Source organism: Symphalangus syndactylus, chromosome 1 (assembly GCF_028878055.3).
Source record: "Symphalangus syndactylus isolate Jambi chromosome 1, NHGRI_mSymSyn1-v2.1_pri, whole genome shotgun sequence".
Lineage (NCBI taxonomy): Eukaryota > Metazoa > Chordata > Mammalia > Primates > Hylobatidae > Symphalangus > Symphalangus syndactylus.
The window spans coordinates 141,934,488-141,953,470 of record NC_072423.2 but is presented as its reverse complement, the minus strand read 5'-3'; the positions used below and the strand labels follow the sequence as shown (position 1 = coordinate 141,953,470).

Here is an 18,983-nt window from a genome sequence, read left to right as displayed (position 1 = left end):
AAACTTTTTTTTTTTTTTCTGAGACAGAGTCTTGCTCCGTTGCCCAGGCTGGAGTGCAGTGGCACGATCTCGGCTCACTGCAACCTCTGCCTCCCGGCTTTAAGCGATTCTCCTGCCTCAGCCTGTGGAGTAGTTGGGATTACAGGCGCATGCCACCATGCCCAGCTAATTTTTGTATTTTTAGTAGAGATGGGGTTTCATCATGTTGGCCAGGCTGGTCTCAAACTCCTGACATCGTGATTCACCTGCTTCGGCCTCCCAAAGTGCTGGGATTACAGGTGTGAGCCACCACACCCAGCCAAGGAAAACTTTTAAAAAGTAAGTTTAGTGTCACCTAAGTCTACAGTGGTTAGAAAGTCCACAGTAGTGGACAGTAATGTCACAGGGCTTCACATTCACTCATCGTCCACTCATTGACTCACCCAGAGCAAATTCTAGTCCTGTATTACAAGCTCCATTCATGGGAACCATTTGTAAAATCTTTTACACCATATTTTTCCTGTGTCTTTTCTATGTTTAGATACTGAATACCGTTGTGCTTCAATTGCCTGTAGTATTCAGGACAGTCACATGCTGTACAGGTTTGTAACCTAGGGGCAATAGCCTGTACCATACAGTCTACGTGTGTAGTTGGCTATGTTATATAGGTTTGCATAAGTGCGCTGTATGATGTTTGCACAATGATGAAATTGCCTGACGATACATGACATATCTCAATTGTTAAATAACACATGACTATAGATGAAAACTCACTTTTTTTTTTTTTTCTTTGAGACAGGGTCTCACTCCATCAACCCAGGATGGAGTGCAGTGGTGCGATCTCGGCTCACTACAGCCTCTGCCTCCCAGGGTCAAGCAATTTTCATCCTGCCTAGTAGCTGGGACTATAGGTGTGTGCCACCAGTCCAGCCTAATTTTTTATTTTTTAGTAGAGATGGGTTTTGACACATTGGCCAGGCTGGTCTCTAATTCCTGCCCTCAAGTGATCCGCCCATCGTGGCCTCCCAAAGCGCTGTAATTAAAGACATGAGCCACCAAACCCAGCTGAAAACTGATTCTTAAGACGTGAAAAACTCTTACTGTTTTTATGTATAAAGCACAGATATAGATACACTACAAAAACAGATACACAGTGTATCTGTGGTATTACAATTCCACTAGGGGAAAAGGGAACTGTATTATTAGTAAACCTGGTGCACCCCAAAATGAAGCCATGCTAGGATATAAGACATGAACATTGTCCAACCTGACGGCCCCAAAGTTGAAACTTTCCGGAAAATATCGTAATATCAGCTGCCAGAGGTTAACTCGGGGAGAGAAGATGAAAGGCACAGGATGGGGCTGGAAAGAACAGGTTTTGCTATTTCTGGAAGCTTACATACAAAGACAGTCCTCAAAGAATCTCACAGAACATGCGTTTTGGATGGAAATCAGTTTACTCTCCCATTGCATGGAAGCATCAGAGGCCTGGTGCCATCGTGTCTTCAGATTCCCACAGCAGATGTCCTTCCTCCATCCTAAGGAGTCCTCACTGGGAAGAAGCATGGATTTGCCTTAGCAAGAGGCAGAGCTACCCACAGCAAGGAAGAACAGATGTCCCTCAGATGGGAAGGCCACCATGAGATACAGCCTGGGCCAGAACACAGCTTCAGACAAACCTGGCTCATCTCCCTGCAGGAAAAAATCACAGCCCAACTTGAGGTGGGAGAAGGGCCTTTTCCCTCTCTGCCAATGCTGCCAACAATACCAAGAAATTCCATCCATGGGGGCCATGCCCAGACGACATAGAGATCCTCTTCTGGCTTGCCTTTCCTCCTGCTGCTTGCATTGCTTCTCTGCAAAGTAGACTAACTGCCTGTGACAACAGAGACATCTCAGCCTACAGGGACCCTTGGGGGCTATGTGCATCCATCACCTGTGCAGCCTGTGCACTATCCATCACCTGTGCAGCCAGGATCTTAGCAGAGAAGTCCTTCCAATACTCCCTTGAGAGCCACCTTGCCAGTGACACCTTTAACGCTAATGTCTACCCAAACACTGTGATGTGTGGGAACGGTGGCACGATGGAAAGGGCACTGGGAACACACTGGGAGTTTCCACTTCAAATTCACAAAGACAAGGTCCAGGCAATTGCTCTGGCCCTCTCTGGGGTGAGCCACCCCTTTCTGATTTTTGTCAAATGGGAACATTAATCTCACCTTTGTTACCTTGTAGGATTTTGCAAAAATCAAGAGAAACTGTACTGCATCCATAATGCAACAATACTAGTTTCCAAAAACCACTGATGGAAACTATGAAGGTGTGAAATTACCTTTCTGTAAAGTACTGCTTCCATTTATTTTCCACTTTAAATATTGCAAGCACTTTTAATCAACGAGGTGCCGGGAGCAGAGGCCAGCACATCTGCCAAACGTAAAAACTACTAAGGGAATCACTGCACAGATTTCCACTCACCTTTGCTCATGGTCAGGTGCCCCTGGTAATGACAGACACTAAACACAGCCACACAGAGGCATCTGCAGGGTAATTACTCACCAGCTGCTGTTCCAAGGGAGGGACTGCATCATGGTGGCCGTATATTATGCCAGGATTGTACTGACTGAAAAGAACTGGATAAAATACCTTCTTCCCTACAAACCAGAAAACAAACATTCACTTAAAGTGACAGATCCAAGTAGTTGGTTTGTTCCTTGACATCTGGCCCTCTGAAACACCCCAGATATTTGCACCCACTTTTTGTTTTTGAGAGGCAGTCTCACTGTCACCCAGGCTGCAGTAGAGTGGCACAATCTTGGCTCATTGCAATCTCTGCCCCCTGGGTTCAAGTGATTCTCCTGCCTCAGCCTCTTGAGTAGCTGAGATTACAGGCACCCGCCACCACACCTGGCTAATTTTTTTTATTAGAGATGGGGTTTCACCATGTTGGTCAGGCTGGTCTCAAACTCCTGGTCTCAAATGATCCACCCACCTCGGCCTCCCAAAGTACTCGGATTACAGGCATGAGCCACCGCGCCCGACCTGCACCCACTTTTCCTTTTCCCTTCACTCAACTCTAAAATGAGTCTTAGCCGTGCAGCACCAAGCGGACCAGACAGTCATATCTGCAAATATTTCTGATCTCCCAGCACAGGAATGATATTTGAAATACTGACAGTCCATGACCAAGCACTGGGCATCACGCCTTGGGAGGGGGTGTGAAAGAGTGTCCTGGTGCCCCTGCCCCACCTAACATTAACCCTTTACTTGCTGGCTCATGGGGTCGTCTTAAATGGTTGACTTTGGGTCAGGGTGACTTTGGGCAGTTGGACTAGACTTAGAGTGTCCGGGGTGGTTTCTCTTTATCAATTTACACAGAATTTCTGTATTTTAGCAACTGGCATGGCTGTGCCAGTGTTCATCAGCTCAATAGCAGCCTTGCCTATGAGTTGAGTTTGTGAAAGTCATTTCAGTACTGCGGGTTCTTTGGGCAAATAGCTCTTCTACCCTAGGTAACTGCCCACAGGTACTCCTTTCTCTTTAGGGTTGGGTAGTTTTCCAGGTCCACATCCTTCCCACCTCGCTTTCTCCTGGGAATGTTCATGAAAGCTGATCTCCCAGTTGCAGATGGAAGAGAGGTTATGGACATGAACTTGGGGAAAGGGTCCCAGAATTATGGTGGCTGACAGGCCCATGATGTGGCCTCAAAGGAGAACTCTAACCAGATGGTGACATGGTTTGGCTGTGTCCCCACCCAAATCTCATCTTGAATTGTAGCTTCCATAATCCCCAGATGTCCGGGGAGGGACCTGGTGGGAGGGAATTGAATGATGTGGACAGGTTTTTCCCATGCTGTTCTCATGATAGTAAATAAGTCTCAAGACATTTAATGGTTTTATACATGGGAGTTCCCTTGCACACATTCTCTTGACTGCTGCCATGATAGACTTCCCTTTGCTCCTCCTTCACCTTCTTCCATGATTGTGAGGCCTCCCCAGCCATGCAGAACTATGTGTCCATTAAACCTCTTTCCTTTATAAATTACCCAGTCTTGGGTGTGTCTTTATTAGCGAGTGAGAACAGACTAATACAGATGGTTTTCCTTTTCTTTGCTATTGGAGTGAAACAGACTGATTCAGAAGCAGGACATCGGAGTGACTGACCGATGAAGAGGACGATGCATGGGCCCGAGAGGGATGGGTGCCACCTGAGCATGACAGAGAGAGGATCCATACCTGGCTGTGTATTCAGCCTACACGTATTGAGGAATTCAGATGTGAAGTAGATATCCACATCACAGAAAAAGAGAAGGACATTGCTTCCCTTCCAGAAGCGGGCTCCAACATCAAGTCCCTTTCCCCGAGAAAATTCTCCATTCAGCTGGATGAAGGTAAAGTTCCTGAAGTTGGCAGCTCTGAAAGGCAAGACAAGGTACTGTCACTCACATGCCCATATGTTGACAGCATCCCCTGAGAAAATATGTGATCAGGGCCCATGCACGTCTTGACCCATTTCTTTTGAATACTGAGGGCACTTGGACTCCCCAAACAGTTAGAGAATGGCCCAGACTCACTGGGATCAAAGGTACCAAGAACATCTAGTGGAGTTTTAACACTAATTTCTTCCTTGTTTCTCTGGCAGTTTCCCCATATTGAAAATAGTATTGTCATCATTAATGACTATTCTCTGTGATGGAGAAAACTTGAACCAGGGAGGACTAGAAACACAACCCTGGAAAATCTTCGTGCATCCTGAGCCAACTGAAAGAGGCCGCTGAGCCAAGGAAATAAGATCACATTGCAGTGGCCCCACTTAGCATCTTTTCACCTGCATTCAAATCCAGGAGCCAGACAAAATGTTCTCAATGTGAATCTTTCCCCCAAAGAGATTTAAACCCGGATTCCTTCCCCATCCTCAGGTAAAGCAGCACAGCATGGCAGGAAAAACGACCAACTTGCAGTTAGAAGAAGAGGACTGTCTCAGGCCTGGCTCTCCCATAGATAGCTCTGTGATCTAGGCCAGCCTATGAATCTTCCTGAACCTCAGCTGACTCATCTGCCAAACAGGTGTAATAACACCTTCCTTCACTATCCCACAGGGTTATTACTGAGATAAACAGTGCCAAGAGTATACAGCACTCTGTAAGTATCAGCTATTGCTGTGATTAGCATGGGCAAGGATTCCCAGGCCCCAGGCAGTGAAGCCAGGATGTTTCCTGCATTCGTTGTTCTTTCCCAGGGACAGCAGAACATTCTGAAATGGGGCCTGTCTTCAGCTAACGTTCCATGAATTCGTTCCATGCCCAGCGGGACAGGTATTGTCTTCTAACAGATAATACTAGAGAACCACCTTCAGTCTTCTTTCAGCCTAGCAAATCCCTTTTCCTGTCAATGACACCCTTCTTTTCCTAATGGCTTCCTCTCCTCTCACACTCCCTGTCCTGCCAGCTACCCGGCTTAGTCCCATGCCCCAACTTCTCTTTACTCTTTCTTTCCAAAAGGTACAGAAATTCATTTCTAGTTTGTAAAGTTTGCATTCCAAGTACCTATCTTGGGTAAAGGCCAACACAAATATAGAGTCATAAACTTTTAAAATGCTAAGTTGTATTTGTATCTGGAATCGAATCAGTAAAACTAGTTCTGTGACTCCCTCCTTGACTCATCTTCTTCTTTTGGATCCGGGAGTGAGCTTGGTTTTTTATCTTAGGGATCAGTGAGCCCATGTCAGAGTACGATGCCAAACTTGCCTTTCAGATTTGGATCAGGTTAGGAGGCCTCATGATGGGTAGAGCACTGGTCTAGGACTTTGGAAACCTGGATCCAGGGCTAAACTGTGCCTGGGACCCCCTAGGCGTTCAACACATGTTTTTGAATGAGTGCGGGAATGTATGAATGACTCTAAACCTAGCTGTGCCTCTGACGGATTTGAGGCAAGTCACTCTACCCCTTTTGTCTCTGTTTCCAGGTACAAAATCCAGTGGTTACAGAGCTCAAATTCCCCTTTACACACTAAGATGCTATTTTTCTTTGGTTGAAAAAACTTACTTTACATATGTACATTCTATATCCTTGCATATAATACACTTTTTCTTTTAGAGACAGGATCTTGCTCTGTCACCCAGGCTGGAGTGCAGTGGCATGATCATAGCTCACTACAGCCTCAAACTCCTGGGCTCAAGCGATCCTCCTCTCTCAGCCAAGCCCCAAGTATTTGGGACTACAAGTGCATGCCACCATGCCCAGCTAATTCTTAAAAATTTTTTATAGAGACAGAGTCTCACTTTGTTGCCCAACTCTTGGTTTCATGCCGTACTACTGCCTCGGCCTCCCAAAGTGCTAGGATTACAGGCATGAGATACCACACCTGGCCGAGACTCTATTTTCCTATGACACTGCATTCACTTCAGCACCACTACTCTACATTTGCAGGGATTCTCCCCCTCTTTCAGAACTTTATCTTGAGTCTTTTCTCTGGGTGGGTGCCCCCATTGCACATTTTCTGTGTGTTGTGTTGAAGTTATGCTCCAAAGCCTTTTCAGCATTAGGTATGGCACTAGTTAAGGACAGCACTATCCTCCTGTCTCCAAAGACATTCATATGGTGTGAGGTCACTGAGAGCACCTTCATGTCTCTCTTAGAGGTGTCTGCAGCCCCAACTCCTGTAAGTCAGGTCAACCCATTTTTCCCTTCCCAGTTTGGTCAGTTTCCAGGAAAGTTTTACCCATGGGAGATGCCTGGATTTTTACCTGTTCATCTAAAGGCATCTGATCCTGGAGTCCATCTTGCTTTAACTTTCTGTGTATTTAATATATGTAGCCAGTAACCATTCTCTTTCTTCGTTGTTTCCAGGTTTGTATTTTTTAGGACATCCTCCTCCCCACTATACAGGGATATCTTCTAACTTTCAGAGCACAAACACAATGTTTGAGCAAGTCCTTCCTCACTCAGGTTGTACCTGACTCATAATTCAGGTACCTTCTCCAGGAGAGTTTCCAGGATCTACTATAGGAGAGTTCAACTACAAAAAATACCTGAACAACAGCAAGTGACTTTTGCCAAGGGAAGAAGAATATATGCTCTTAATAGGCTGCATTAAATGAGCTGCGACATCAAGAATCTCCCCCTTGAACAACCTACGGTCCATTTGTATAGATAGGCCAAATATTTACAAAAGTTAAATCATGTTGAGTAATTAAATAAGAATACAAGACAGTGTCAGAAACTGAGGAAACAGCAAGAAAGAAATGACAAGTCTACGAGTGATTGATTAATTGCCGAGGGAACAGTAGAGATAGTTAGTGCTACAAATTTAGAGGGAAGAGTGGTAATTTGGTGGTGTGCATGCTTACCCAATGCACAAATTAATCTAGTTTATTCTGTGCAGGAATCCCCTACCCCTGGCTTGAGCTGTTGCTAATAAATGCTGTTCTCTCCTCTGCTGCAACAGAGGATTGGGTACAGGATGGGCTTCGTGTCATAGTCATGGGAAAAAGGGTGGTAAGAACTCAAGGTACCTAGTGTTTGACATGACCTTAATTTGGAAGAACTTTTTTTTTAAGCCTTAAAATGTAAATCCCTATGCTTCCATGATGTGTTGCTTCTAGAGAAAGAAAATTCAGACAAATGGATGCTGGGGAATACTTTATATGGCCTAATGCAAAAGGCAATTTGCTTCCTTTCTCTTCATGCAATTTTCTACAAGGATAAGACAATGCAAGTTATATCCATGGCACTACCCAATCTGAATATGCATTTCAAATTCACTTTGTGTGTCCACAGGCTGCACAGAAAGCCCTGGGAAATGGTACCCAGCTCTGTCCACGCACTGTTTCCATGTGGACCACACGGGGGCTGGCACACACACACACACAGCACCAGGCACCTCTGCTTGCCTGTTCTCCCTGCCCCATGCAGGACTCTGCCCTGATCTAGCTTTGCCTGGGACTTTCATCCACCCTGATCAACAATGGCCAGAAGGCAACATTGCTGGCTTGGCAGTATGGGTCCATGTTAGAGCTGCTCTGAAGACCTGACCACTCACCAGGTCCTGATGAGAGAGCTGAACATGAGTGTGCACAGAAGGCAGGGTGGGGACAGAGTCACTGCTGGCTTGGGAAGCACCATCAGGTAGTCACAGACACTGGAGAAGGCCCAGAGTGCTAACTCTGTCCTCCATCTGTGTTTCCCAGGGTGGCTGCCAGGTCATTATGCTCAGCTAGGGGTCCGTCTGAGGATGAATAATGGTACAATTTTCCTTCCTGATTCCTCAACCCAAGGCTTTTTTCCAATAAACCACTGATCTGAAAGAACCTCTCCATCTCCTCTCTTGCCATCAGGAAGAGCCTCTGATAATTACCAAGCATCCTCTGCCAAGAAAGAGGACTGAGCTGGAAAAACCATGAAAAAAATCAAGACAACTTCCTGTCTTTGCCAAACCTCCTGGGCCTAGAAGCGGGGCAGCCTCCTCATCTGAAACTTATCAGTACCTGCCATGTGGGCTCCAGAACAGGATATGACAAGATGAGGAGGAATTGGCTTCTTCAACTAGTCAGGCCCCTTATCAGTGCCCCACACCCTCATTTTGAAACACTGTTCACTGGGCAGGGAATCCATCACTAGACTAGAGTGCCCCCTGCTCAACAGTGGATTAAAAGGCAGCAGAGCCATTCAAACACAATGACACATTTCAACTCAAATCACTGATGTGTCCAACGTAGCCTGATGGTGTGGTTTGGGAAGGTCCACACCATGGCCATGAGGCTACAGCCCCCAAATGCAGAGTACAGTGTTTCCTAGGCAGGCATGCTGCTTTATCCTCTCTCCTGCTTCCCCCTAAAGTGACCAGCCAGGAGTAGATGATTATGATTGTGAAAGAAAAACAGAATCTCAGGACCCCAAACTCACCATGCCAAAAGGAGAATTAAGCTTGAGAAATGAGTCAACAAGACTGTTCTCCCGGCCAGGCGCAGTGGCTCATGCTTGTAATTCTAGCACTTTGGGAGGCCGAGATGGGCAGATCACTTGAGGTCAGGAGTTCGAGACTGGTGTGACCAACATGGTGAAACCCTATTTCTATTAAAAATACAAAATTTAGCCAGGCGTGGTGGTGGACGCCTGTAATCCTCACTACTTGGGAGGCTAAGGCAGGAGAATCGCTTGAGTCTGGGAAATGGCAGTTGCTGTGAGCAGAGATCCTGCCACTGCACTCTAACTTGGGCAACAGAGCCACAGTCCATCTCAAAAACACAAACAAACAAACAAAACCATTTTCCTGCTGTTCACTGACAGTAGCTGTAACTTCACAACCCCGTGTCACAGTCTCATTCTCGTGACTCCCTCCTTTTACATGTGTTCATTTTTTCAGATGCAAAATGTAGATTTACTGAGCATGAGGCGATGCAGAATCGATTTTTTCCTTTGTTCCCTCTTTTCACATGTAAAACAGAGAATTACTAAGGCTAATCAGAGCCTCACAGGAGTGGAATCATCTACCTCACTGCCTGCTCTCCATCCCTTTGTTCCTCCTCCTCCTAGTTCTTTCCCCTTTAAATACCCAAGCGGACAAAACCCCCTTTGGAAAAAGCAGAGGTTGCAGATGCTCCTGTGGTTTATGACTTTCCTAGGCGCATCCTCAACCTTGGCTAAATAAAACTCGGATAGACTGAACCTTCCCTCAATCCCTTTTTGGTTTACATAACAGACAACTCACCAAGGTGTGGGCATGGCTGGGGCCTCCTATCTTCTCACTATTCTCTTCCCCAAATGTACATTCTGCATCTACTCCTGCGAACGTTACTCAGTCTTTAAGGCCCATGTCAAGCATCACTGCCCCTCGTGTGCCTCACCATAAACTCATAGTGCGCACTCTGGGCTCCCAACATTTGATCCAGTCCTGCCTCTGTCCCTCTGTGTCCTGGCGCCTTCAAGGGCCTTTGCTTGCACAGATCTGTATGAGTTGCTCTAGCAGACTCCACACCCTTCAAGGACAGCAATTGCATTACTTTTTTTCTACCTTCAGAGATTATCCAGCACTGTGCAGTAAATGGCACACACGGGGTGACCAATATCCACTGGATGAATCAAGAGCGGAACAAATGGAAAACACAGGCACATTTCAGATCTGTCCCGAGGAGGGTGCTGCATGGAGATGCCTCCCTGCCAAAGAAAGCTCAGCCCACTCAGATGGGCACCAGAGAAACCCCTCCCTTGTGTATATACACCCACCTCCAACATCAGAAAGAGGCTGTGACCAATGGATTCTGAAGGACAGGCACAAACCCAAGCTTTTAAGAAGATGAAAAACATGTAAATAACAGAAAAGAGATGAGAAAAATACATTGCAATATGGTTCAAACTGTTGAAGTTACTCATACAAAGAAATATAATGTTTAGTGTTGCCCTAAAGCAATGGCAAAGAAATGTGCATTTATTATGGTAGGATGGGGGCACTACATTTTATATTACATAATTTCCTGTTATGAAACTGAACGTGCAGTTCCACTAACATCACATGATTTGCTCATAATTATTTCTTCTTCTTTTCTTGAATTGTATTATCAACTGACAAAACTCTGCCATTTCCCACTCAATTCCTGTTTTTATATAATAAATCTGATGCATGGAGACTCCTCTAAGTTACACAGAGTCATTTTTATAGAGGTTGTAATGACCTGACAAAGCTACTGTTTCTACGGGAGATTTAATTTCCCTAACTGACTTGCATTTCCCAGAATTACTGGATTAAAAATGATAGATCTTCCTGTCTAATATGATTTACTCTAATATAGACTTTTCCCCATAACTGCAAGGATAGTCTCTTAATGTAACGCTTCTCACGACAGCCTTTCATTTTAAAAAATCTTTAAAACTTTACATAGAACACTAGTATTATATCCAATGCATGATTTTAAATCTCACAGCTCTAAATACTGAAATCACTTATGAGTTCTAATTCTTGAAGATATAGGGATACAGTGAAGAATTTAAAGCTGAACATGTTATCATCCAATTTTTCATAGGAGGCACTTTAAATAATTTATTTAGAATTGCCTAGATTCTGAGCTTCTTTAAGCCTGTTTTAGCAAGTTTCTTCAGAAACTTCATTTTTGCCTTTCCATTGGTTCTAAAAGTTCATGTGAGCATGAGGCACAGTTCATTAAGAAGAGCAAATGAATGTCTCTGAATCTCACAATGGTCACAATGCAGGCATCAGCCGATTAGAATTCACCATCTTCCCGGCTACATCCTCAGATTGTCTTTTCTTGCTCACTGAATGCATATAATTTTGTTTTCTTTGCTTGTGTTTTAAATTGAGAAATCAAAGCCAGCTTTAGTAGGTACCAAACAAACTTGCCGATGCACAGAAAAACGGTGAGATTCAAACATCTGACATGAGGCCTCCGGCACGGAGTTTCCTTAGAAAATTAGGGGGTAGCGGCCGGGTGCGGTGGCTCACGCCTGTAATCCAAGCACTTTGGGAGGCCGAGGCGGGCGGATCACGAGGTCAGGAGATCCAGAACATCCTGGCTAACATGGTAAAACCCTGTCTCTACTAAAACCCAGCCGGGCGTGGTGGCGGGCACCTGTAGTCCCAGCTACTTAGGAGGCCGAGGCAGAAGAATGGTGTGAACCCAGGGGGCGAAGCTTCTAGTGAGCCAAGATCGCGCCACTGCACTCCAGCCTGGGCAACACAGCAAGACTCCATTTCAAAAAACAAAATAAAATAAAATTAGGGGGTGGCAACCTGAACACCCACCATGCCAAGCCTTCATGCACCTTTGCCACAGGGAAGTGTGAGTGACTGTGCACAAGTGAGGAAGGGAAGCCTCCTTCCTAATCAGTGAATCTCCCTGTGCCCCAGGTGAGGAAAGCAGTCTCATAGTAGGTGTAGGACAAGACACATAAAGAACCTGGGCAGAGGCTCAAGGTTGCTACCTTAAGAGGACACAATCCTCCCTCCTCCTCTGGATCTCCTGCAGGTGGCCTCCATCCTCAGACTTAGCTCATTGCATGTGCCATTTCTCCTTGCTCTGTAAAGTCTGGATGGATAATTCCCAGCTCCTGTCTTGCCCTGCACCCTGAGGCATGCATCCCTCCATTTCCCACACAATACCCGAATGTACAGCAGCATCAGAGTGTGTATTAGTCTGTTTTCACACTGCAAATAAAGACATATCCAAGACTGGGTAATTTCTAGAGGAAAGAAGTTTAATTGCCTCACATTTCCATGTGGCTGGGGAGGCCTCAAAATCATGGCAGAAGGCAGAAGAGGAGCAAAGTCACATCTTACATGGCGGCAGGTGAGAGAGAATAAGAACCAAGCAAAAGAGGCTTCCCCTTGTAAAACCATCAGATCTCGTGAGACTTACTCACTACCATGAGAACAGTGTGGGGGAAAATGCCCCCATGATTAAATTCTCCCTCACCAGGTCCCTGCCACAACACATGGGAATTATGGGAGCTACAATTCAAGATGAGACTTGGGTGGGAACATAGCCAAATCATACCAGAGACTTTCCTCAAAAAGCCTGGAGTAAGCTGCCCTACATAAGGACTGGCAAATAGTGGATACTGCGCTTTTACATCATTAAGTACGATGCTTCTTTTATGTCTTAAATAAACTACTATACAGCAGCACATTCAATTTGTTTCCACAGAGGAAAAGTATGGCTGGCTCTGCAGAGGACACAAGGTGTTTAAGACATTGATTAGGACAAAACACCCTTCTCACATAAGACACGATGTGTGCGTGTGTGTGTGTGTGTGTGTGTGTCTGTGCGTGTGCATGCTGTGTATTTATATGTATACTTTTTACTGAGTTAAAATTCACACAACATAAAATTTGAAAGTGTATAAATCAATGTCATTTAGTACATTCACAACGTTGTAAACTGTCACCTCTTTCTAATTACAAAATGTTTTCATCACCCCAAAAGGAAATCCTACACTCATGAAACAGTCACTTCTAATCCCCTCATATCCCCAGCCCCTGGCAACTGTTAATCTACTTTCTGTCTTCATGAATTTATGTATAAAGAATATTTCCTATAAATGGGATTAAACATTATCAAACTTTTTTCTTGTTTTCTTTTGAGACAGAGTCCTACTCTGTCACCCAGGCTGGAGTACAGTGGTACAATCTTGGCTCACCACAACCTCCACCTCCTGGTTTCAAGCGATTCTCCTACCTCAGCCTCCCCAGTACCTGGGATTACAGGTGTGAGCCACCACGCCCAGCTAATTTTTATATTTTTAGTAGATATGGGGTTTCACCATGTTGGCCAGGCTGGTCTCAAACTCCTGACCTCAGGTGATCTGCCTGCCTCAGCCTCCCAAAAGGCTGGGATAACAGGTGTGAGCCACTGCACCTGGCCATTATTGACCTTTTACATCTGGCTACTTTCATTGATCACAATGTTTTTGAGGTTCATCCCATTGTAGCACTTATTAGTACTTCATTCTCCTTATGCCTGAATAATATTCTATTGTATGGTTATGTCATATTCTGCTTTTCATTCATCAGCTGATAGATATTTGAGTTGTTTCTACCTTTTGGATATTGTGAATAATGCAGCTATGAACATTCATGTACAGTTATTTGTTTCAATACTTACTTTCTGTTCTTTTGGGTATATACTTGGGACCAGAACTGCTGAGTCAGATAATAATACTATGTTTAACCATGTAAGGAACTGCCACACTGTTTTCCACAGTGGCTACACCATTTTTCATTCCCAAGAGCAATAGACAAGAGTTCCAATTTCTCTGCCTCCTCAGAGACACTTGTGATTGACTTGTGGATTACAGCCATCCTGGTGGGTGTGGTTTTCATTGTAGGTTTGATTTGCAGTTTTCTAGTGACTAATGAAGTTGACCATCTTGTCCTGTGCTTATTGGCCACTTGTGTATCATCTTTGGAGAAATGTACATCCAAGTCTTTTGTTCATTTTTAAATTGGGTTATTTGTCTTTTTACTGTTAAATTCTCTCTCTAGTTTTTGAATATAGACCCTTATCAGATTATGATTTGCAAATATTTTATCCCATTATATAAGCTGTCTTTTCACTTTTATGGTAGCACAAAAGTTTTTAATTTTGATAAAGTTCAATTTATCTGCCTATTCTCTAGTTGATAGGGTTTAAAAGTCACATCTAAGAAATCACTGCCTAATCCAAGGCTATGAAGACTTACAGCTATGTTTTCTCTTAAAACTTTGATAATTATAGCTCTTACATTTAAGTCTTTGATCCATTTTGACTTCAAGTTTTGTATATACAGTGGATGTATACCTATCAACTACAGAGAGCAACTTTCATTCTCTGCACATGAATATCGAGTCATCCCAGAACCATTCTTAAAAAGATGATTCTTTCCCCCATATGATGATCTGGCACCCTTGTTAAAAATCAAATGACCACAAATGTACAGGTTTATTTCTGAACTCTGCTTTCCATCCATTGATCTATATGTATATTTTTATACCCGTAGCAAAGTCTTAACTACTGCAATTTTGTAGTAAGTTTTGAAATTGAAACTATGAGTCCTCCAATTCTGTTCTCTTAAGATTGTTCTAGCTATTTTGGGCCCTTGCATTTCCATGTGAATTTTAGAATCAGCTTGTCCATTTCTACAAGAAAAGTCATCTTGGATTTTAATAGCGATTGTACTGAAACTATAGATCAATTGACTGAGTACTGTCATTTGAAGAATATTAATAAACATGGGATGTCTTTCCATTTATTTAGGCCTTCTTTAATTCCTTTCAAAGTTGTATTGTAGTTTTCAGCATGAAATTCTTGCACTTTTTTACTACGTTCATTTCTATGTTTTTACATCTTTTTTATATTACTATGAAAATTTTCTTAATTTCAATTTCAGATTGCTTATTGCTCGTATATAGAAATACAATTAACCTTTGTATATTGATCTTATACCTCACAACTTTACTGAATTTGTTATTAGCTCTAACAGTTCTGTGGATTCCTTGTAATTTTCTATATAGAAGATTATATCATCTGTGAATAGCATTTACTTTTTCCTTTCCAATCTAGATGACTGTTATTTCTTTTTCTTATCCAATTGTCCTGGCTAGAACACCCAGTACAATACTGAATAGTGAAAGCAGACACCTTTGCCTTGTTCTTGATCTTATGGGGAGAACATTCAGTATTTCACCATTAAGTAAGATATTTTTCACAGACGGTTTTCTGTATGTGTCCTTTATTAGGTTAAAGAAGTTCTCTTCTAGTGCTAGTTTGAGGATTTTTATCATAAAAGGATGTTAGATTTTTAACAAATGCTTTTCCTATGCATATTGAGATGGTCATGTGATGTTTGTCCTTGAGTCTATTAATATGGCATATTTCATTGATTTTTGTATATTGAGCCAACCTTGCATTTCTGAAAAAAAAAAATCACACTTAGTAATAGCACGTAATTCTTTTTTTCTTATGTTGTTGGATTCAGTTTGCTAGTGTTTTGTTGAGGGTTTTGCATTTATATTCACAGGGATACTGATCTATAGTTTTCTTTCCTTGTTCTGTCTTTGTCTGGTTAGGTTATCAGGGTAATGCTGGCTTCAAAGAATAAGGTGGAAAGTGTTCTCTCCTCTTCCAATTTTTTTGGAAGAGTTTTTGACATACTAGTGTTAATTCTTTAAACACATGGTAGAAATCAGCAGTAAAGCCTGGGCTTTTCTCTGTGGAAAGTTTTTTTTTTGTTTTGTTTTTAATTAAATTAATCCATTTGCTTGTTGTAAGTCTAGTCAGATTTTCTATTTCTCTGTTCCCTCTCCATTCCTGTGCTGTTATTGTATTAATATTACATCTTTATGCACTGTGTGCCCTTCAACACAGATTTACAATTTTTTGGTATGAAGCTGTCTTTTAAATCAGCACAAAAAAAGAGTCACCAACAAAAATACATTTATACTATCTTATATTTGCCTATGTAGTTACTTCACTAGCAGTATTTACACCTTCATGTGGATTTGTCTTTTCATGTGGATTTGTCCTTTCATGTCCGCCCCAAGGACTCCTCTTAGTATTTCATACAGGGCATGTTTACTAGTGATGAAGTCTCTTCATTTGTTTATCTGGGAATGTCCTAATTTTGCCTTCATTTGTAAGGAATGGTTTTGCTGATAATCAAATTATTAGTTGAAGTCTTTTTCTCACTTTGAATATGTTATCTCACTTTCTGGCCTCCATTGTTTCTGATGAGAATTCAGCTATTAATCTTATCAAGGATCCACTGTACTGGATGAGTTGCTTCTCTTTCTCTGTCTTTGAATTTCAAAAATGTGATTATAAATTTAATGTGGATTTCTATGAATTTATTCTATTTGGACTTAAGATTATTAGATATGTTGATTAATGTTTTCCATCAAATTTGAGAAATTTTTACCCATTATTTCTTCAAATATTTTTAGGTGCCCTTCTCTATCCCCTTCTTGACTCCCATTATTCATATGTTTGTATGCTTGATGGTATCCCATGAATCTCAGGTTTGTTCATTTTCTTCATTCTTTTTTCTGTTTCTTCTGAGACTGAGTCATTGCAGTTGGCTTATCTTGAAGTTTGCCAATTATTTCTTCTGCGTCTTCAAACCTGCTGTTAAGCCTCCTCTGCCTTATTAATTTTTCATTTTTGTTATTGTAGTTTTCAACACTACAATTTCTATTTGGTTCTTTTAAATAGTTTCTACTTCCTTGTTGATATTCTGTATTTAGTATAACATGTTTTTCATATACTTCAGTTCTTTAAATGTTTTTTGTTTTACTTTTGCGAACATACTTAATACAATTGATTAAAAATTTTTGTCTATTAAGTCAAACTTCTAAGCTTCTTCAAGGACAAGTTCTAATGACCGATTTTTTTTTTCTCGTGCATGAGCCTTAGTTTCTTCACATGCCTCATAATTTTTGCTAAAAATTGAACATTTAAAAAAACGTATTATGGCAAGCCTAGAAATTAGAATCTCCTCCTTCTCTCAGGTTTTTTGTTGTTTGTTTAGTGACTTTTCCGAACTAATTCTGTAAAGTCACAATTCTTTGTTGTGTGACCACTTAACGGTCAGCTAATGAGTGGACAACAATTTCCTTAAATGACTGGAACCAGTAAGTCTCTCTTATTTTGCTGAGGGATTCTGTTTGCATATTGGGATACACCTTCAACACTCAGCCAGGCAATCAATGACTTATTTATCCTTTACTTCTTGCTTCCACAGAGCCTGAAGGTCAGCCACAAGTGGGAGCTTAGGACATACTTAGGTTTTAAGTAGGAGCATAGCCCTAGAGAGGTACATGGTCCTTAGGTTTTTAGGAATGTGCTGGAGCTTTTCAAAGGCCCTATGAATATCTAATCTCCGAGATTTTCCTTTTAAGCTTTTTAATTAGTCTATTGTTTGCCCCAAATCTTAATCACTGCCTCAGGCAGCCACAAAGTTAAACGCTTCCTATAATTGTTTTAGACAAATGTTCTCCCTGAAGAAAATACTTTCTGCATTGGAAGAGCTCTGAGTCAGGTCAAATAAAGACAACCTTGTGAGTAGTGTCTTCCAAGGAACCTCCAGATAGCTCAAATAGTGACAACTCTCTGGTTGTGATGCTTTAAAGCAAGCTTGTCCAACCCATGTGGCTCAGGACAGCTTTGAATCCAGCCCAACACAACTTCATAAACTTTCTTTAAACATTATGAGATTTCATTTTTAGCTCTTCAGGTATCAGTATATTTTATGTGTGGCCCAACACAATTCTTCTTCTTTCAATGTAGCCCAGAGAAGCCAAAAGATTGGATACCCCTGCTTTAAAGGATCTCCAACCCCATTTTGTTCCACCATTGGCTGCCAGGCTGTGGTGATCACTGTGCTTGTGGGCTGTTGGATTTCCAGCTTACCAGAGAGCTGGAGTTGGGGATGGGAATAGGGCAAGTTAAACCTCCATAAAGCTCCCTTTCACACCAAAATTCATCCATGTTTCTTGGATAAATGCTCTCGAGATTGTTGCAAACTTTGGTTAATTTCTAGAGTTCTGAGAAAAGTGATTCTATTTTTTTCCAATTTTCTTACTGCTTTTGTGGAGAGGAGTGCTTGCAGAGGCCTTTACTCCATTTTCACTGCTCTAACTCTTTTTTTTTTTTTTTTTGAGACAGAGTCTCGCTCTGTTGCCCAGGCTGGAGTGCAGTGGTGCAATCTCTGCTCACTGCAAGCTCCGCCTCCCGGGTTCACGCCATTCTCCTGCCTCAGCCTCCTGAGTAGGTGGGACTACAGACGCTTGCCACCACGCCTGGCTAATTTTTTGTATTTTTAGTAGAGACGGGGTTTCACCGTGTTAGCCTGGATGGTCTCGATCTCCTGACCTTGTGATCCGCCTGCCTCAGCCTCCCAAAGTGCTGGGATTACAGGCATAAGCCACCATGCCCAGCCGACTCTTCTTCTTTTAAACAGTGCATTCTATTCCCCTGCATGTACTAATATCATTTAATTGTTTTTCATAATACATTTTCCCCACATTTTTATTTGGACAAATTCTAAACCTTCAGAAAAGCTATAAGAATAGTATAAGTGCCTACATACCCTTGGCTAGATTCATTAAGTGTTAGCATTTTAGCATATTTGCTTTTTTTCTCTCTCTGAAAGATGTGAGAGGTAGTTTCAGACATCATGACAACCTCACCCTTGAAGACATGTATCTCCCAAGAAACAAGATATTCTCCTGGTTCATTAGAAAAATATAATAATCACACTCAGGAAATTAACATTTTTACAGTATCATAATTTATATGGCATATTCAAATCCCCAGTAAACAATTCAGAATGCAGGCACATCTCCAAAAAGAGTTGGCACACCAAGCAGAACCACACTTAGCACAGCCTCTGGCAAATACCAGGTGAGATGGTCAGAGGCCTGAGATACTGCTTTCATCTGCAAGATGCTACTCCCTGCCCCTGTTTCCCAGGGTCTGAGACTAATTATCTGCTTGGGAGGGATCTACTGTGCAGCTTATTTCA

At 42.4% G+C, this 18,983-nt stretch overlaps 1 protein-coding gene across 14 annotated transcripts in view; it reads right to left on the bottom strand.

Moving 5' to 3' along the window:
* Positions 1 to 18,983, bottom strand: part of CSGALNACT1 (chondroitin sulfate N-acetylgalactosaminyltransferase 1) — a 415,609-nt gene that overhangs the window by 11,807 nt on the left and 384,819 nt on the right. For all 14 annotated transcript variants that reach the window (XM_063637633.1, XM_063637658.1, XM_055286415.2 and 11 more), the window contains 2 exons: positions 4,212 to 4,390; positions 2,536 to 2,630 (listed from right to left, as the gene is read on the bottom strand). In XM_063637633.1, coding sequence (XP_063493703.1) covers positions 2,536 to 2,630; positions 4,212 to 4,390 — 274 coding nt within the window. The remainder of the gene's footprint in view (positions 1 to 2,535; positions 2,631 to 4,211; positions 4,391 to 18,983) is intronic.